At 46.3% G+C, this 21281-nt stretch overlaps 1 protein-coding gene across 8 annotated transcripts in view; it reads right to left on the bottom strand.

The window, feature by feature from the left end:
- Positions 1-21281, bottom strand: part of plcb1l (phospholipase C beta 1-like) — an 85501-nt gene that overhangs the window by 5807 nt on the left and 58413 nt on the right. For 5 of the 8 annotated variants that reach the window (XM_077016784.1, XM_077016787.1, XM_077016785.1 and 2 more), the window contains 19 exons: positions 20300-20474; positions 19416-19499; positions 19168-19235; positions 18940-19036; positions 18733-18817; positions 18517-18641; positions 17454-17608; positions 16809-16973; positions 16588-16687; positions 16122-16226; positions 15859-15974; positions 14712-14847; positions 14512-14565; positions 13796-14015; positions 11620-11791; positions 10081-10157; positions 9523-9612; positions 8772-8829; positions 8568-8654 (listed from right to left, as the gene is read on the bottom strand). In XM_077016784.1, coding sequence (XP_076872899.1) covers positions 8568-8654; positions 8772-8829; positions 9523-9612; positions 10081-10157; positions 11620-11791; positions 13796-14015; positions 14512-14565; positions 14712-14847; positions 15859-15974; positions 16122-16226; positions 16588-16687; positions 16809-16973; positions 17454-17608; positions 18517-18641; positions 18733-18817; positions 18940-19036; positions 19168-19235; positions 19416-19499; positions 20300-20474 — 2169 coding nt within the window. Of the gene's footprint in view, positions 1-7989; positions 8015-8567; positions 8693-8771; positions 8830-9522; positions 9613-10080; positions 10158-11619; positions 11792-13795; positions 14016-14511; positions 14566-14711; positions 14848-15858; positions 15975-16121; positions 16227-16587; positions 16688-16808; positions 16974-17453; positions 17609-18516; positions 18642-18732; positions 18818-18939; positions 19037-19167; positions 19236-19415; positions 19500-20299; positions 20475-21281 lie in introns of those variants that run through there. The other 3 variants (XM_077016788.1, XM_077016789.1, XR_013133158.1) reach the window with 3 other exon arrangements.

Below are 21281 nucleotides of genomic sequence, written 5' to 3' on the forward strand. Positions count from 1 at the left end.
GATTGGAGTGGAGCTTCCATCCACCTTCTGTACATGGAGCATCTTAAGCAGTAGAAAGGGACTTTGACTCATTGGTCCAACTGACCAGAAGAGAGTGAACTGAACTATCACAAGGCCTGTAACAGACCTGGAAAACGGCTGCAAAAATACCTGGGGATTCTCCAATCATTTGGGAACTGTGAGTCAGAAATGAAAAGGACATCTGTGTACCTCCACCGAGTAAGACAAGCCCTCAAGAACCAACATGATCAAACATAAACATGTAGACACTGCCAATCAACAGTTACCTAACAAGCGTAATCAGATGGCCAAGAGAAGACCTGGAAGCTGCTGGACCTCATGGGGCACACCACCAAAGACTAGAAACCTCCTCACATTGCATGGGGCACACCACCCAAGACTAGAAACCTCCTCACAATGGATGGGGCACACCACCCAAGACTAGAAACCTCCTCACAATGGATGGGGCACACCACCCAAGACAAGAAACCTCCTCACAATGGATGGGGCACACCACCCAAGACTAGAAACCTCCTCACAATGGATGGGGCACACCACCCAAGACTAGAAACCTCCTCACAATGGATGGGTCACACCACCCAAGACTAGAAACCTCCTCACAATGGATGGGTCACACCACCCAAGACTAGAAACCTCCTCACATTGCATGGGGCACACCACCCAAGACTAGAAACCTCCTCACATTGCATGGGGCACTCCACCCAAGACTAGAAACCTCCTCACATTGCATGGGGCACTCCACCCAAGACTAGAAACCTCCTCACAATGGATGGGGCACTCCACCCAAGACTAGAAACCTCCTCACAATGGATGGGGCACTCCACCCAAGACTAGAAACCTCCTCACATTGCATGGGGCACACCACCCAAGACTAGAAACCTCCTCACAATGGATGGGGCACTCCACCCAAGACTAGAAACCTCCTCACAATGGATGGGGCACACCACCCAAGACTAGAAACCTCCTCACATTGCATGGGGCACTCCACCCAAGACTAGAAACCTCCTCACAATGGATGGGGCACTCCACCCAAGACTAGAAACCTCCTCACAATGGATGGGGCACACCACCCAAGACTAGAAACCTCCTCACATTGCATGGGGCACTCCACCCAAGACTAGAAACCTCCTCACAATGGATGGGGCACTCCACCCAAGACTAGAAACCTCCTCACAATGGATGGGGCACTCCACCCAAGACTAGAAACCTCCTCACAATGGATGGGGCACTCCACCCAAGACTAGAAACCTCCTCACAATGGATGGGGCACTCCACCCAAGACTAGAAACCTCCTCACATTGCATGGGGCACACCACCCAAGACTAGAAACCTCCTCACAATGGATGGGGCACTCCACCCAAGACTAGAAACCTCTGAATGTTGGCTCTTTTTATCCACTTTTTAACCAGATGTGCTGGCCTGTTTCACAACATGACATCTGGTAAAACAATAATAACAAACAGTTAATAATACAGTTGATTTGGCTGCTATTTATTACATTTTATATTAATTCATTTCATTATTTTCATGTTCTCTCATTATTACATGAAATTTTCTGTTTCAACTGACCAGATTGAAATGTGTTACTCATACTTCCTTGTGATTTAAAGAAGCGGTTCAGACATGCACTAAGTTGCTAGCTAACCAATGCATCCATGCAGCCATTACGTAAACACAGAGCACACAGGCCACCTGCTCCATATTTACAGAACCCCCCCGATGAGCCTATGCATAAACGAGGCTTCCGTCTGAACCAATGAGCTTTGACAGGCGGATATATTTAGTAAAGATTAGATTATCTGTTGCTCTGTTGAACAACAACAACAACAACAAAAACACCTCTCAGACTTGAAGTGATGATTGCACTTGACTCTGTGTTGATCCTCATTTGTAGTTTTTGACAAGCACCAATCCTTGTGTTTGCCATTTTATTGCTACAAATAATCACAAAGGAGCAATAAAGGATATGGACATTAAAGATAATCCAGCAGTCCGCATGTCATTAATCACATCTAGTGTTCTTTCCTGTGATATGAAATTTCTTCAAGCCATTCCCATAGGCCTAAAGTCTAGCTAATGCCCATACCAGCACATCAAACATTATAACTGCTGTAAATCAGGGTCCAGCGCTATTATCCCGACAGCACCCTCTAAACTGCAAGATATGTGTAAAGAGACAACACTGAGTCAGTGGGGTGTTGCGCTGTGGACTGGGTGCACTGGGTGCACTGGGTGGACCAATTTAACTGGCTCACCTCAAGTGATCTGGAGTGATGCAAGCCTGACACAGTCTCGATTCCACTCCCTCTCGATTAGAGGATGTTAAATATGTCTTCCCTCAAAAGACTTGTCATCTGTCAACTAACCAGACTCAGATCCAATTCCTCTGCTCTCTTAAAATACTTCAGGCGGCAGCTGACCTTCTTCAACATCTGTCCTAATTCTACGATACCTTCATGTGAAGAGTGACTCCTCTTGGCTAGGCTCAAATGAAGATCAGTTCACTGCTGTATTTCACCTGGCTGCACTGACAGAAGACTTTTCACTGCTAAATTCTCAATATAGAGAATGATTATCAACAGCTAAGATCCTACAGCAACCATGCAAACATTTCCCAAACATTTCCCAGCTGATTTCAGCAAACCATCCAAGTTGCAAAGTACCTAATTTATATACTTAATACATGCAAGACACTATCAAAAACTCAGGTCCTGTCACTCCATTCCAAAAAGAAGTGATGATATATCTGGAGAAAGTCTTCATAATTTACTTTTATTCCATGTTCATAGACTTCCTTTCTGTTTTTGCTTCTTTACACAAGGATTATCCTCCAGTCTCATTAACCCCAACACCCAAGTGGTCCACGTGCATAACGCTCCAGCTATATTGATCCGGCACCGTCCAAGGACATCCAAACATAACCCCAGAAGACCGAGCTGTAAAAACGTTTGCTGACATGGAGATAAGCATGGCACCTCAGTCTGGGGGAACCTCCCTCTGTCTGGTCATCCCGCCTTTCAAATGAAGACTGATGTTTGAGGTGCAGCCGAAAGTATTCTCTACAGCCCAGCCCCATCCTCCTCAGCAAGGGGACGAGAGCCCAGTATTTCTGGACCCGCTCACCCGCCGTGGGCGTGCCAAACCGTCCCTGCCGGTCAGCGCCAGCAGCAGGTGTTTCTTTGGGCTCCGCCGGGTTCCATTGAGTGACAATGGATCCCCTGGTTTGAGAGCGTGCAGCGTGCGTTATTAACGCTCTCCGACCGAGCGGCCCACACGAGACGGTACCGACCGGCACCCCACGGCCGCCCCGGTGCTGAAGACCTTCGCTGTGGGCACGGGGGGGGGGGGGGGGGGGGGGTCAGCGTGGCCTGCAGACACCGTGCAGAGCCTCTGCCAGGTTCTCCAGCCCGTTTCTGGGAGCGGGACCAAATGTGCCGGGTCCGGTTGAGGCACAAGCTGGTCTGCTTCCGCGTCTGCGCCGAGGCAGACCCCTCCATCTGTCTCCTCTTCCTGCTGTCTAGCAATGAAGAGGCATGTTCTGCATGCCTGGGGCCTCCGCTGTTTAATAATACCTCTCATCACTCTCCCGACGCACACTTCTCCCTCTTCTCCTCTCTTTCCTCCCCTCCTGTCTCTGCCCATTCTAGGTTGAGCAAATCTCTTTCTCTCTGCACTTTGCCCATGCTAGAGCGCCCCACTCCAAATCAGCGTATTAGACTTTGGCTGTGTGCTGGGTTGAGTATGTCACTCTGTATATCTGCACCATATCGTATCTGAGCTGCACTACATAGATATTAGGCCACAGGCTTGTGGGGCTGCATGTGTATCCTGGGCCTTCACACATGTCAGGCTGCATCTAGGTGATGCTCTGTGATTATATGTTGGGCTGTAGCTGTATGCTCTCCTGTATTGGATTGGACTGTCTCTGTGTCATGTACCTTTTCGTGATTTTGACTGTGTTGTGCTGTATCAGTGGGACTCTTTATTTGTGTGCTGAACTGTCTCTGTATGTTGGGCTGTATCAATGTGTAGATCCACTGTATATGTTTCACATATATTCATATAATTCAGTGTAGCTCATGTATGTGTATTCTGGGGTTATCTGTGCTGAGCTAGCTCTGTGTTAGGAATCTAGGTTTCAGGTTGTATATCTGTGCTGAGCTAGCTCTGTGTTAGATTGTATATCTGTGCTGGGCTAGCTCTGTGTTAGGTTGTATATCTGTGCTGGGCTAGCGCTGTGTTAGGTTGTATATCTGTGCTGGGCTAGCGCTGTGTTAGGTTGTATATCTGTGCTGGGCTAGCGCTGTGTTAGGTTGTATATCTGTGCTGGGCTAGCGCTGTGTTAGGTTGTATATCTGTGCTGGGCTAGCTCTGTGTTAGGTTGTATATCTGTGCTGGGCTAGTGCTGTGTTAGGCTGTATATCTGTGCTGGGCTAGCGCTGTGTTAGGTTGTATATCTGTGCTGGGCTAGCGCTGTGTTAGGTTGTATATCTGTGCTGGGCTAGCGCTGTGTTAGGTTGTATATCTGTGCTGGGCTAGCTCTGTGTTAGGTTGTATATCTGTGCTGGGCTAGTGCTGTGTTAGGCTGTATATCTGTGCTGGGCTGTGGCATAAGGACCTTGTAGCAGCCAGACTATTCAGAGGGGTGGGGTTAGGGGATAGGGATGAGCGTTGCCATGGAGATGGCATACAGCTCCTGTTTGTGAAGTTTCAACCATTTTCTGCCTCAGGCTTGCGTAATGGATGAAAATTCATGCCACTGTCCGAGATCAGCTCACTGCACTGGGAGACCCATTGGGGGGGGGGGGGGGGGGGGGGGGGGGGGGGGGGGGGGGGGGATACACAGAATACACAGAATACAGCGGAAAAGCACAGAATACCTTCTAAACTAAAACTAAAGACCAAACTAAAAACCTTCATTTGGGTGTTTGAGGAAATGGTATCGAAGACTTGAACAGAAATAACGCATCAATAATTGAATTTGAAATACACAAATCCCACAGCATTTTGTAAATTACACTGATGAAACATCCGGATGTTGATTAGTGAAGTCCGGGCATGGTAATTGCTTTCCAGCCAATTGTGATAACATAAGGAGGATTTATGTCAGCTGCCTGAAACTGATCAGAGACCTTAAGCTGTACCCACTGACCAGCTTCAGCTGCAAGTACCAGGTGGGCCATGGGCTTTTTAAAATGAGGATCAATACAATGGTCTTATTTAAATGAGGCTCAAAATGTCCCACTGAGCAGCATGTGGTCATCACGGACTCCGAGTGCTTCTAAAAGTCGACGCTGGCGAGACACCACGGTACGCAGTGGCCACTTCTGATTGGAACGTTAACAGGAAGTTGACACCTGCGCGCTGCACACACACTGAGGTGTGATGGCCGCCCGTGTCCAGCCCTGACATTGCCCTCCGCGCTGTGATGCCCGTGTACTGGCACCAATCGGATGAGGGAACGCCAGCTTCATCTCAGAAAGCTTTCCAAGTACTCCGAGAAACATGGTGAGAGGTGGAAATTTGCCTGCAATTGCTCTCTCTCTCTCTCTCTCTCTCTTTCTTTCTCTCTCTCTCTCTCCATCCATCCTTTCCTCTTCTTTCTCCTGTCCACCCGCTTTTCTTCATGATCTTTAAGCGAGCAGAGTCCAGAGACCTTCTTCAGCAGGTCTCCAAAGACCCAGGGATGGTTATAGCTGTCCATTAGTGGCTGCATCGAGGCGTGAAAATGGGTCAGGACTGCTCTCTCTCTCTCTCTCTTACACACACACACACACACACACACACACACACACACACACACACACACACACACACACACACACACACACACACACACACACACACACACACACACACACACTTACTCTTGGATATTAGCTTTGCCCTGGTTACTTTCACTCACCACTTACTCTGCCTGCTGATGTAGGGTTCAAACACAAATAAACAGCTGAATCTGTCTGACCTGCTTTTCAATGGGGGAGATATTTTTTCCACACTGAGGTATCTGCTAAAGATATCTGGCATGCGCACACGAGACCAGGGGACACAGGTTCTCACGATGCCAAGCGTGACACCGTTCACAACGTGAATGAGGTCATGTGCATCAAGCGTACGGAGGGACCACTTGCTGGAGGAAGATCTCTGGAAATAAGTGAACAATGGTCATTTTAATTTTCTGGGGTTTACAATTTAAATTGGAACAATGTCATTGTGAAACCACTTGCTTAGCGGGAAACATCTAATAAAACCACCTCTGGTGAGCAGTAATGATCAAACTCCAGATATATATTTATATAGTTAAGGTGAGTGGACATAGCTGTCAGGTATCACAAGAAGAATGATCATACACACACCTCTATCTAACTAGATCTACACACCTCTATCTAACTAGATCTACACACCTCTATCTAACTAGATCTACACACCTCCATCTAACTAGATCCACACACCTCCATCCAACTGGATCCACACACCTCCATCCAACTGGATCCACACACCTCCATCCAACTGGATCCACACACCTCCATCCAACTGGATCCGCACACCTCCATCCAACTGGATCCACACACCTCCATCCAACTGGATCCACACACCTCCATCCAACTAGATCCACACACCTCCATCCAACTAGATACACACACCTCCATCCAACTGGATCCACACACCTCCATCCAACTGGATCCACACACCTCCATCCAACTGGATCCACACACCTCCATCCAACTGGATCCACACACCTCCATCCAACTGGATCCGCACACCTCCATCCAACTGGATCCGCACACCTCCATCCAACTAGATCCACACACCTCCATCCAACTAGATCCACACACCTCCATTAAATGTAGGCCCAATATACCTCCATCCAATGCAGGCCCGATATAGATGTAAGCAGCTAAAATGTGGACTGAACCTGTCAAGACAGTAGGCTGACAAAAGGAACTTACAGGAGCAGCACTGCTTCTGGTCCACAAAGTGCCATTCTCTGTGCTGTGGCGCCCTCTAGTGCTGAGTGTAGGAGCTGCTGGTCCTCAACTCATTTGCTACTGCGTTTACCCACTGTGATTATTTTATGCTACGCATGAGTACAAAGCGAAGCATTAGCAGAAGACTCTGCAATTACACTGCAAACCAAACAGAATGGGGTTGCCAACTTGGTCATCAAGCCCTTTGTGCTGCTAGCGTAACAGGACATCACTACACATTCTGCTGAGATGAATCTCATTTGCATATGTCTGACAGAACTGTAGGCTGAAGGCTATTCAGCAATATAAATGAGGCCATAAGTCGATATTAGACTTATGTCTTATTTTATATGTGCCTTATTATCTATATCTTAGACATATATAAAAAAAAGTCACGCTTATATATATCTTAGAAATATATAAAACAAGATTCACTTATATATCTCAGAAATATATAAAATAAGATTCACTTACATATCTTAGAAATATATAAAATAAAACTCACTAATATCTTAGAAATATATAAAATAAGATTCACTTATATACCTTAGAAATATATAAAATAAAATTCACTTATATATCTTAGAAAAATAAGCACTGGACACTTAAGTATGCTACTACACAAGCACGCGTCAGCTGTCTGGTAATAACATGACTTCAGCAGGAATGAATAAGAAACGCTCTGTTACCAACAGTGAGATTTACTACCTCATACAGTAGCCACTGAAGGACCATTACATGTTATTAACCAGGGTTCTCTAGGTGTGTTTGATGCCAAGCATCATACAATGGTTTTCTAAAAGAACCTGGTGCTTGCACTGCCGGATTAACAATATGTTCATATGGGCTAAGCTGTTGGGAGGTGCTTTAGTTATAGCGTATATCATTAACTCCAGCAGAAAGGACACTGGAGCTGAGCTTAAGAAGCTGTGTGTAGGTGGACACCATTGCTTTCAGTCACAGAGCTTTGATTTATTCTGGATGCCAGAAAAGTGCTTACCTTCAACATCCTGCAATCTGTCCTCCTAGAATAACATTGAAAATGTGGTGACACACACAATCACTACCCACGTGTGATTCAACACACAAGTGCGAAGCGATGTGATGTGGGTCTCGTGTGTGTGCGTGGTGGTGTGTGTTTCATGCGTGTGCGTGGTGGTGTGGGTCTCGTGCGTGTGTGTGGTGGTGTGGGTCTCGTGCGTGTGCGTGGTGGTGTGGGTCTCGTGCGTGTGAATGATGGTGTGGGTCTTGTGCGTGTGAATGATGGTGTGGGTCTCTTGCGTGTGCAGGGTGGTGTGGGTCTCGTGCGTGTGTGGTGGTGTGGGTCTCGTGCGTGTGCGTGGTGGAGTGGGTCTCGTGCGTGTGCGTGGTGGTGTGGGTCTCTCGTGTGTGGTGGTGTGGGTCTCGTGCGTGTGCGTGGTGGTGTGGGTCTCGTGCGTGTGCGTGGTGGTGTGGGTCTCTCATGCGTGTGCGTGGTGGTGTGGGTCTCTCGTGCGTGTGCGTGGTGGTGTGGGTTTCATGCGTGTGCGTGGTGGAGTGGGTCTCGTGCGTGTGCGTGGTGGTGTGGGTCTCCCGTACCTTCGGTTTCTCATCCACGATTTGCTGCCGTGTGACCTTGTGCATCTCCAGAATTTTCTCATGCCGTTTGCTTTGAGCGTCTTCCAGCTTTAAAGAGACATGTTCAGACAGTCCACGACTGGTATCTAAACACATTAAACTGCTACATTTCAAACAGGTTTTTAAAGGAATTTTCTATTTTTTCACTCTGTGGGTGCTTCTTACCCTTTTGATGTACTGTACAACTTCATTAACATGGGATCTGTTGATCTCCAACTTCTCTCTATAAGGCAAAAGGAAGTTTTGAGATGCTTTGTTTTCAAAAGCACATCAAATAAAAACATATAACCTATATACTTATGAACATATAAACATCAAACATATTCTATATGGACATCAGGCATACAGTATACATATGACCAGGTACTAACAAAAGGCCATCCGGCCTCCTGGTGAATTTAGACTTCAACAGCAGCCACCACTCTTGACTCATTCCCCTCCAGCTCAACATGAAGCCGGTCCTAATGTACATCCCTGCTGCACTAATAACAAAAACATCAGGACGAAGTCAGCTCAGTTGATAAATCACCGGCAGCTTTGGCAAAGCACTCCAGCACCTTGAATCTGAACTAAAACCTCCATGTCCAGCGACTGAAAATGGCCACATACAGGCCTTACAGCATGCATCAGTGCCCTGCCTCCTGGCACTCACTGGAGCACCTGGTCCATATGGGGAATGTGTTTCAAAAGGCTGATATTTGATGTGGTTTAACTTGCTTTCTGTACTGTAAGCTCACTTTGTTTAAAACTGACATTCTGAACTTTTAACCTCATATTCACTGCTCCATTTCAAATCCAATGCTGGAATACAGAGCAAAAATGTGTCACTGTTCAATTATTTATAGACAGCATTCTATATCTCAAAGGAGTATAGCACTAGTGGTGAACAATGTCAGATTTCTTCCACATTACTTACTCTTCTGTTAGATTATTTTCGACAGACTTTGCCTCATTTATCCTCTCCTGCCTCTTTTTATCCATTCTCTTTTTCAAGTCTTTCTTCTCTCTAAAGATAGAAGGGTTAAATCGTTACATACAGTGGACCCATACAGTGTTACAGTGAACCCACAGTGTTATAGTGAACCCATACAGCGTTACAGTGAACCCATACAGCGTTACAGTGAACTCAAAGTGTTACAATAAACCCATACAGTGTTACAGTGAATCCATATAGCGTTACATAAAGTGAACCCATACAGTGAACCCATACAGTGTTACAGTGAACCCATACAGCGTTACATACAGTGAACCCATACAGCATTACATTGAACCCATACTGCGTTACAGTGGACTCATACAGCATTACAGTGGACCCATACTGCGTTACAGTGGACCCATACAGCGTTACAGTGGGCCCATACAGCGTTACAGTGGACCCATATAGCGTTACGGACCCATGCAGCGTTACATACCCTTGGTGTAAACGCTTGGTGTATGAGGATGAATGACTGGGTTGTTTCAGCACTGTACTTACTTCTCACACAGCTCCTTCAGCCTCTTCAGCTGGTTACTCTGACAGTCGTCAGCAACTGTGATCAGCTTCTCGACCAGCTGCAACAGTAGATGTCAGAGCCATGAAAGAGATATGCACACACACACACACACACACACACACACACACGCGAACGCGCGTACACACCCATGCACACATGCACATACGCACACACACACACAGGCACACACACAGGCACACACACAGGCACACACACACACACACACACACATACGCACACATGCCTACAAATAAGGAGTGAAAGGGAGAAACAGAGTTCCAACATTTCATGCTAAGGTACTGTAAAACTGAAAAGTACATTTTGTGCCGGGGCTTCAGTCCTCCTGAGTGCTTTATGGCCTCTGGGCCTTTAAAACACTCATTACACTGGGACTCCACCAGTTCCTGATGAGGAAACTAATTGAGGTTTCGGCTTGAATAGCTCTCAGCACATTTTCCACAGTATATTATGCTGTCTGTGGCAACAGGCAATCACCACACACGTGTCACGGTGAGATGTGTGAGTCAGTCCCACCTGACGCAGAGACACACAAGCACACCGACACCACACAAAACACCTAGTGAGAGAGGAGACAGGGCAAGATGTGCACGGGAACAAGCGTCATTCTCGTCCACGTCGAAAGAATTTAGCTTAACCTAATTAAGAGTTTATATAGAGACTGGAGCAAGGAGCCGTGTCTGCACTGCTCTGGGGCTTTTTCTGTGTATGCTGTGGTGATGGAGGCACAGTACAAGTGTGACTGCAGTACTGTGACATTACAAGTTCATGGGTGGTGTTTCATGTCAGGCGTTTGTAGAGGGTGAAGGGCCTCTGCTCTGGGCTGTGCACCTGTTTGATGTGTCTGCCTTTGAGGTACTGCTCGCTGTAGTACTTGTAGTACCTGTGGTACCTGTTTGATGTGTTTGCCTTTGAGGTACTGCTCGCTGTAGTACCTGTAGTACCTGTAGTACCTGTTTGATGTGTTTGCCTTTGAGGTACTGCTCGCTGTAGTACCTGTAGTACCTGTAGTACCTGTTTGATGTGTTTGCCTTTGAGGTACTGCTCGCTGTAGTACCTGTAGTACCTGTAGTACCTGTTTGATGTGTTTGCCTTTGAGGTACTGCTCGCTGTAGTACCTGTAGTACCTGTAGTACCTGTTTGATGTGTTTGCCTTTGAGGTACTGCTCGCTGTAGTACTTGTAGTACCTGTGGTACCTGTTTGATGTGTTTGCCTTTGAGGTACTGCTCGCTGTAGTACCTGTAGTACCTGTAGTACCTGTTTGATGTGTTTGCCTTTGAGGTACTGCTCGCTGTAGTACCTGTAGTACCTGTTGTACCTGTTTGATGTGTTTGCCTTTGAGGTACTGCTCGCTGTAGTACCTGTAGTACCTGTTGTACCTGTTTGATGTGTTTGCCTTTGAGGTACTGCTCGCTGTAGTACCTGTAGTACCTGTTGTACCTGTTTGATGTGTTTGCCTTTGAGGTACTGCTCGCTGTAGTACCTGTAGTACCTGTAGTACCTGTTTGATGTGTTTGCCTTTGAGGTACTGCTCGCTGTAGTACTGGTCCCGCCGCAGGGCCAACAGCTGCCCCTGCTGCTGCTCCTTCAGCTCCGCCAGCCTGCGGGCGCTCTCCTCCTGCAGCTCCACCAGCTCCTCCTCCACCGCCACACCCGCGTGTGCCGCGCCCGATCTGACGCACGCACCATGGAAGAGCACACGCACGCATCATCATCATAGATCACTCATAGATGCTTATACACACACACTGTGTGTATACGCACAAATTGATCATCAACGCTGACATTTGTGAGCAAACTGTAGAGCAGTTCTCCAAACTGACCAGAATGGGATCAAAGGGAGAGATGCACATAGCCAATCAGGAGATGTAGTGCACTATGAGAAACCAGGCAGACGCTACACTACTACTAATCAAAAAGTAAAAAGTAAAAACAAATTCAAGTGTGGTGAGTGAGAGAGCAGAGCGGACAGGTTCAGGACAAGAGTGTCAGGAGAGAGCGGACAGGTTCAGGACAAGAGTGTCAGGAGAGAGCGGACAGGTTCAGGACAAGAGTGTCAGGAGAGAGCGGACAGGTTCAGGACAAGAGTGTCAGGAGAGAGCGGACAGGTTCAGGACTAGAGTGTCAGGAGAGAGCGGACAGGTTCAGGACAAGAGTGTCAGGAGAGAGCGGACAGGTTCAGGACAAGAGTGTCAGGAGAGAGCGGACAGGTTCAGGACAAGAGTGTCAGGAGAGAGGGGACAGGTTCAGGACAAGAGTGTCAGGAGAGAGGGGACAGGTTCAGGACAAGAGTGTCAGGAGAGAGCGGACAGGTTCAGGACAAGAGTGTCAGGAGAGAGCGGACAGGTTCAGGACAAGAGTGTCAGGAGAGAGCGGACAGGTTCAGGACAAGAGTGTCAGGAGAGAGCGGACAGGTTCAGGACAAGAGTGTCAGGAGAGAGCGGACAGGTTCAGGACAAGAGTGTCAGGAGAGAGCGGACAGGTTCAGGACAAGAGTGTCAGGAGAGAGCGGACAGGTTCAGGACAAGAGTGTCAGGAGAGAGCGGACAGGTTCAGGACAAGAGTGTCAGGAGAGAGCGGACAGGTTCAGGACAAGAGTGTCAGGAGAGAGTGGACAGGTTCAGGACAAGAGTGTCAGGAGAGAGTGGACAGGTTCAGGACAAGAGTGTCAGGAGAGAGTGGACAGGTTCAGGACAAGAGTGTCAAGAGAGAGTGGATAGGTTCAGGACAAGAGTGTCAGGAGAGAGCGGACAGGTTCAGGACAAGAGTGTCAGGAGAGAGCGGACAGGTTCAGGACTAGAGTGTCAGGAGAGAGCGGACAGGTTCAGGACAAGAGTGTCAGGAGAGAGCGGACAGGTTCAGGACAAGAGTGTCAGGAGAGAGCGGACAGGTTCAGGACAAGAGTGTCAGGAGAGAGTGGACAGGTTCAGGACAAGAGTGTCAGGAGAGAGTGGACAGGTTCAGGACAAGAGTGTCAGGAGAGAGTGGACAGGTTCAGGACAAGAGTGTCAAGAGAGAGTGGATAGGTTCAGGACAAGAGTGTCAGGAGAGAGCGGACAGGTTCAGGACAAGAGTGTCAAGAGAGAGTGGATAGGTTCAGGACAAGAGTGTCAGGAGAGAGCGGACAGGTTCAGGACAAGAGTGTCAGGAGAGAGCGGACAGGTTCAGGACAAGAGTGTCAGGAGAGAGCGGACAGGTTCAGGACAAGAGTGTCAGGAGAGAGCGGACAGGTTCAGGACAAGAGTGTCAGGAGAGAGCGGACAGGTTCATGACAAGAGTGTCAGGAGAGAGCGGATAGGTTCATGACAAGAGTGTCAGGAGAGAGCGGACAGGTTCAGGACAAGAGTGTCAGGAGAGAGCGGACAGGTTCAGGACAAGAGTGTCAGGAGAGAGCGGACAGGTTCAGGACAAGAGTGTCAGGAAAGAGCGGACAGGTTCAGGACAAGAGTGTCAGGAGAGAGCGGACAGGTTCAGGACAAGAGTGTCAAGAGAGAGTGGATAGGTTCAGGACAAGAGTGTCAGGAGAGAGTGGACAGGTTCAGGACAAGAGTGTCAGGAGAGAGTGGACAGGTTCATGACAAGAGTGTCAGGAGAGAGTGGACAGGTTCAGGAGTGTCAGGAGAGAGCGGACAGGTTCAGGACAAGAGTGTCAAGAGAGTCAGGGTTAGGGAACCTACCTTTTCTTACCATCTCGTTTGGCACTTTTGTGCAGAGCTGATCTGCGACGCATGCACTCTGTGTGCAGCTCGCTCTGCCTGGCTGTGTGATCTTTGATCAGCTCTGTGGTCTTCTTATGATGCTTCTTCACCAGCTCCTTTAGCTCTTTATACTGCTTCTTCTGTTCTCGCACGAACGCCTTCTGCTGCTTCAGCTCCTCCAGGGTCTGAGCCTCAACGTCTGAACTCCCCCCACCCACACACACACACACACACACACACACACACACACACACACACACACACACACATGCACGCACGCACAGACGCGCACACACACACACACACACACACACACACACATGCACGCACGCACAGACGCGCACACACACACACACACACACACACACACACACACATGCACGCACGCACAGACGCGCACACACACACACACACACACACGCACAGAGACATACATACACACACACACACACACACACACACACACGCACGCACGCACGCACAGACGCACACAGACATACATACATACGTGCACACCAAATCACCGTGACTCACAATTAAGAAAGAACTAGAACATTTTTGAAGGGCATAATTAGTTAAAATTTAGTAGAAATGGCTAAATTCATTAAATGATAAATGTTAAGTGACACAATGTATAGAAACTCCAGCTGAACAGTGCGGCTGGAGGTGTTGGAGGTGTTGCAGGTGTCCGGTACCTGTCAGAATACTCTGGATCAAATCCTCACTCTTAATGACTGGTTTCACAGATCCTGAAGAGAATTCCACATGCAAACACACACACTTCACATATATGCAAACACACACGCTTCACATATATGCAAACTGCACGCTTCACATCAAGTTCACATATGCCCATGTGCACATACACACGAGTGAGGTAGGGGAGGTGGTGCACCTGTGGAGTGGGTGTGGTGGCTGGCCAGTGATGGTGGTCTGGGGGAGATGAGGGGGGTGTGGCTTGTCCCGTTCTCAGCGGGGGCACGGGGGGGCTCATTCTTCAGCTCAGACACTGGCTCCACACCCACATCTGTCTGGATTTGCAATCACACCCATCAGCACGAGTAACACTTAAGGAAGTCAAAGATCTGGTTGGAGAAAACTTTACAACTTTACATTTTAAAACTTTACAAAAATCATGAAAAGTTGACAATAGTACTGGAACAAAATTCAATCAAAGCCGTAGAGACCTGATTGGTCCTATTCCACAACAAGCGATTTTTTCCATAAATACACATACACGTACATACACATCCTCTCATACACAAGGAGACATTATGTTATGGCAACGCATCTAATCATTATCAAAATTCACCGAAGTACAATGCAGCTCACAAATACCAATACGTACTCATCATGTTACCTGTACTCCTGTGTAGAGTCTGTAGACGTAATGTTGGTACCCCACTCTGATCATGACTAAACCTGTAGATGTAATGCTGGTACTCTGATCATGACTAAACCTGTAAATGTAACGCTGGTACTCTGATCATGACTAAACCTGTAGATGTAACGCTGGTACTCTGATCATGACTAAACCTGTAGATGTAACGCTGGTACTCTGATCATGACTAAACCTGTAGATGTAACGCTGGTACTCTGATCATGACTAAACCTGTAGATGTAACGCTGGTACTCTGATCATGACTAAACCTGTAGATGTAACGCTGGTACTCTGATCATGACTAAACCTGGAGCCTTTTCTCCTCTTCTAAACCCTCTACAAGCCGTTCAGTCTGCAGCATGTGTGGCTCAAAAGGCAGAATTAAGACTACTGTTGTCATGACATTATTTTTAGGGAGCTTTTAATTGGTTCTTCTTCAGCTGCATCAGCTTGATTGGTCAAGAGTTAAGGACAAATGCGAGGACCCAAGGGACTAGCCAATCAGATCATGCATCACTCAGTACACTGCTGAGTAGTTAGGAGGAGCTATGATGTGATTGGTTATCATGGCAGTTTAAACACAGGGACAAGCAGGATAACAACACAGAGAGAAGACACAGGTGTGTACATGTTTGCACAGAGGCAAGTGCGCAGTACCAACCTCCTTGTGGTTCACATCATGTCCTCCCTCCTCCTGAGTGAGAGCTGCAAGCTGATTGGCTCTTTGCTCCATCAGGTTGATGTAGCGAATGGGATTGGACAGAGCCTCAATCACATCTGACCCGGTGACATGGCATAATAATAAACGCAAAGAGATGAATAAAGAATACGATTTCAACATAACTGATAAATGTGCTCCTCAATTTGTTTTACTGTATATACAAGTAAGTAGTATGATTTTTAGCCTTCACTCTAGGCTTTTACCTGCAAATGTGTCAGGGACATAGTCCTTCACTTCAATGTATACAAATACAGCCGGCAGTGTTAGTGTCTGGTTCTTTTCATTTCTTAGTCCTATATAATGGTAACCTGTAACAGAGGGCAAGACAGAGAAAGAAGACAGACTGTTTATCCTCAGAGGTCACTATTAATAACTGGCAGGCTTAGCTCGTGAAACAGTGATATCCCACCATTAAGTGTGTGAGTGATGTGTTGTTTAGTGAAACTGTTAAGTGTAAACTGCAGAAGCACAATGATGGCAGTGAAAAACTGTTCACAGAGTGAAGAGAATCAAGTTATGAACTCCAGGTTTATTATTCATTTTGAAATCTCACAGCATATTATTGGTCAGGTTGTGTGAATGATTCAGTAACTATGCTAAATGAATGTAAAAGAGATGTAGAGTGATGATTCTCGCCGGGCATGTGCAGAGCTCAGAAGGGGTACCGGCCTGGTCGAACGGCGTATACTGGGAGGACACGCTGCCCAATGATCTTCCCGTTGTCCTCATACACAGCTATCCTCAAGGACGCGAGGGTTGGGAGAACCACCTGTGATACAACCACACACAGCTCTCAGTGCAGCATGTGACACTGCCATTAAACAAGCAGGTGTGCAACTCTTCCAGGGATGTGCTAACCCCACATGGTAAATCCACACAGTTGTGTATACCTTCTTAAAGACTATGGGCTCCTCATCCCACACGGTATTGACAGCGTTGCCTGAGAAGGTCTTGGTCCGGAAGGCTTTGCGTTTGGTGTCCACCGGTAGTCCAAACATTTCCACCTCCACATATGTGCCAACTTTCTTATCGGACAAGAACTGTCCTGATATGACCTGTCAGAGTTAGACAATGACCTTTTATTCCTTTTAATTGTTATTTCTTTCTTTCAAACCATTCACTCCATCCACTTCCCACACCAAAACATAATACGAGTTATCAGGATACAGCTATTAATCACTGAAATATTACTCCAGCAGCAAATTTCTTTTAAATTTCAAATGTATACACGTCATGGCATAATTCAGATAATACCCTAAGATAAAATATTAAATATAATTTAGAACCTACAAAACAAATTTGGGATAACTGCAACATTTGTAGAAATTAAAGATTTTACAACAAAACAAAAAAACTTCCTTCATAGCTCATTGATAGTTAGATGGAGCCATTAAATAGTGTGTCAACGGAGGTTAAAAAAAACAGATGGTGTTCCCATAATGATCATCTCAACTATCATACACTGCATCATTAGCTCGAGAATAACTGGAAAATACCCACAGGATGCGATTTGTCCTCTATGGTTAACCCCTTACCTTCACAGAGAGGGTGTGTGCTACAATACCATCCACTGTGCTCTCAGTGAAGGGGTCAAAGTGTTTGTCAGGCCTCCTCATGAACTCAGGCTTGAGTCTGTAGCCGCATTTCCCGTTGTACTCGAACATGCCGAGGTTCAGCTGCATGGCCAGATCTGTCAGACAAAGAGATACAGGAAGACGTGGTGTAAGTCACCCACCTAGGGCTAGCAGAGATTATACAGCCACAGGGAGCAGAAACACAACTATGGAGTCCTGTGTAACATCAACCTCACTTTTGGAGAAGATCAGACAGGCAATTTTTCATACTCTGGAACAGGGGCAAGGGGAAATCACTTGATTTAGGAATTTTGGCAGCCATTAATATACGAATGAGCCCTTACAAGGCAAATTAGGACAAGTCATAACTGAAAATGTCTCAGCTGAGAACATCTCAGTCCTTGACTTCGGATGATTTATATGAACAAATGTATTTAACTGAGGTCTGTTGGCTTGTAAATCTGTTAGATCTTTAAAAATGTTTCATATTTCTCTGCCTTTAAGCACTGGTAACACCCCCCACATGCTCAAATGAAATCTTGTACTGTTACTACTGTTCAAATAAATATTTCACTTTATTGCTTTAGGCTGAATGTAGTTAAAATAACATTCCATTATGCACACATTGGTGCATTAACATGAATTGCAGTTCCTAATGTGTACTCCCATAGGTCCCATTAGAAACTACTCCTTCTTGACGAGGATCATTTAATTTCAGTCTGATCTGTTCTGACTTCACAGCAGTTTCAGCTGAGAGGAGAGGTGTTCTATTTAAATCTTCCCTTCAGCTGTACTGTACTGACAAAGAAACAAAATTAGCCTTGCTATCTTTTTTGAGGGCAGTAGTGTACTGTTACTCTGCCTTGGTGACTCAAAATCAGCATACTCTTCCAACCCTGGAAAAGGCAATTCACAAAACAGACTGAAATGGCGAGCCAGAGAGGAGCACTCAACGAGACATAAACAAACGCCGGCGGTACAGAACAAATGGGAAAGCAAAGCTGAACAGTCGCTGTTCTCGTACCTATTGACTGGAAGTTCAATGCTACGAGCTGACATCCAGCATTCCAGAAGACCTGAGGCATGTAGTTGGAGGAGTCCACCCTGGTGCCTTTGGGGTAGATCCGGCTGAGCTGGAGTTTGTTATATCTATGGGACTGTGGTTAAGGGACACCGCTCACACAGCACCTGGGATAAAGGTTTCACTGAAGGGCAGAAATGCTTCGGTGTAAATGGATACTCCACAAACTCCACAGGGGACTTTGTCAGCTGCTCCAGAGCCTTGGTCTCCACAAACGATGACATGTGATAGCTTCTGTTAGTTTCTGCAAAGTAGGAATGTGTTTAAATGTGTCTGGTACATACAAATTATAAAATGCTGCATGTCTACAACATGGTGTGCCTGACAGACAGACAGACAGATGGATAGATAGATAGATAATCTTACTTTTAGAGGACTCAAAAGAATTGAACTTGACTGGCTGGACATAGTTGACTAGGTTGGACATCTCCTCTGTGGCAAATGCTTCACTCCCTGCAGTGCCCTGCCAGATACCCACAGTAAGAACCTTTGCATTTCTCCAGCCTTCACCATAGCAGCCAGTAGGATTTACCGCCAAAGCAATCAGTGGTAGTAAAGGGAAACAGGGTGGGGGGTGGTGGGGGGTGGTATTACCTCTTCCATGGACTTTTTACAGTCATCATCTTCGTCGTCATCATCCTCGCTTTCTGCATCAACCTCACCTGATGAAACAGGACACATCTTGAGATAGTAACACTGACCTATGGTCAAAGTACTACTAAGATGATCATAATCGCAACGAGGTTCAAAAAAGCAATGGCCTTAAGAAAACACCCAGTAACTGTATTACAAAAGTTCAGAATGGTTGGACTGGTTGCGCTGGGGCCTGAATGTCATCTCACCAGTATACTTTCTCCCATGCAGTCTGACGTCACTGGTCTCTGAGCTTGCTTGACTAGAGTCTGGTAGCTCCTGATTTAAGGAGCCTGTGAGAACACCCAGACCCACATCAGTCATTTTCAAATACACAATCCACAAACCCTGACAGCAAGCTCAACATGTGGAAAAGAAAATACATGTTTATATATTAGATTTCAAAGCATAGCAAGCTTTTAAAAATGTTCCCATCTGTATCTTTGCTTCTTGGGCAAACAACTGTTGCAGTCATCCATACACGGCATAGAAAGAGGAAGATTTCACCCTGCGGATATCTGAGCCCCTACATGAAACAGGTCCTGTACCAGATGCTATACTCTAACCTAAGCAAGAAGAAAATACTAAAACAGACACTGATTTTACAAGAATTTAGCAAGGCTTATCTGGACATTAGTATAAGCAAAGGTTTAATAAGCAAGTGTTTCAGTGTGTTTATAATTACCATTTTTAGATTTTTAAATTTTGATTTAAAGGCAAAACACACTAAAGCCTTCAATTAGAAGACTTTTAAATACTCGAGAGATTGGGGTTAAACCAAATGTTTTTGGTTGAGTTGCAGCAAACTGGCCAGCAGAGGGCAGTGTCAGATTTGGATACATGTTAAGTCCCGGCTGCTGATGGATGTGTCTGCGATCGTGTTGAAAGTATCGAGCAGGCTACTGTTGTTTTGGCACTGGTTTCACATATGAGAGCTGAGCACACCGTCGCTCAAAAGCAGTTTATACACACGCTTCACGGACACTGGAAATGCAATCAGAACGAATCCGTGCCAATTGTTCATTTTGTGTCCGAGGTTACAACTACACGTTAACAACGACATGGTGGCCCGGTTCGGAGGCACAAGCGCTACCTGCACTGGGGGAGGAGGGCTCGCACACGCTGGAGGTGTCGCTGCAGGTGTTGGACGTCTGCTCCGAGAGCTTCTTCTTCGTGCTGCCGTCCTCCTTGTGCGAGTTCTTCTTGTTCTTGATGAGGATCTTACCCATGAGATCCACGGGGCTGGGCAGAGGAACCCCGGCTTCCAGCTGAGGAGAGGGACGGAGAAGTGGGGTCGTTTTAAATCACTTGTTTTGTTATTTCATGGTGACTTGTGAAAGTGATTTGTCCAAAATGCATTTAGAGGTCAGTGAACAGAAGCCTTCACACGTTCACTGTTCTGTCCAAGGACAGATTAGTCCCTTTTGTGGCCCAGGGCAAAGAAAAAATTGTAGTCCCCTTAAAAAGTAAGATTTTACATAACAAAAACACTATAAACACAATGACAACGTATTGAATATGCCAGCGTGAAACTGCTAACACTGATACAACATGAAAACAAGTAAACTACAAGAACACACGACAACGTATCTCTGGAAACACCTGGAGGTTAAGTGCATGTAAGCCAGGAGCTTCATGTATCTCATTCCATCAAGCTCCTTCCTCCAGCAGTTTAGGTTACGAGCACCTTTCTCAAAATGTTCCTAAGAGGCGCCAGTATTAAATCCATCTAATGCATTGGTAGCTTATCTGATAAAATACTAACTAAATGAAAAATGGAAATCCTATAAAACTAGTAAAAATAGAATAGTACTAGTAAAGCACTTGACGTGTTCATACTACCTGAATGATGGACAAATTAAGTAAATGTTAAAAGTGATTCAAACTTTTAATAGTTGATACAAGGGCCTCTGAGCTCATGAGGCCCCAGACTGCAGCCTACAGCCAACACAGTAACAACAGCTCTGTCTTGAGAGAAAAAATAGCATATATTTATTTAACTTCATGTAACTACTGTACCAGCTAGTGCAGATTAAAGATATAAGCATGCTTTAACACATCACTGGGTTATGTTT

The sequence above is a fragment of the Brachyhypopomus gauderio genome, chromosome 9, assembly GCF_052324685.1.
Source record: "Brachyhypopomus gauderio isolate BG-103 chromosome 9, BGAUD_0.2, whole genome shotgun sequence".
Classification (NCBI taxonomy): domain Eukaryota; kingdom Metazoa; phylum Chordata; class Actinopteri; order Gymnotiformes; family Hypopomidae; genus Brachyhypopomus; species Brachyhypopomus gauderio.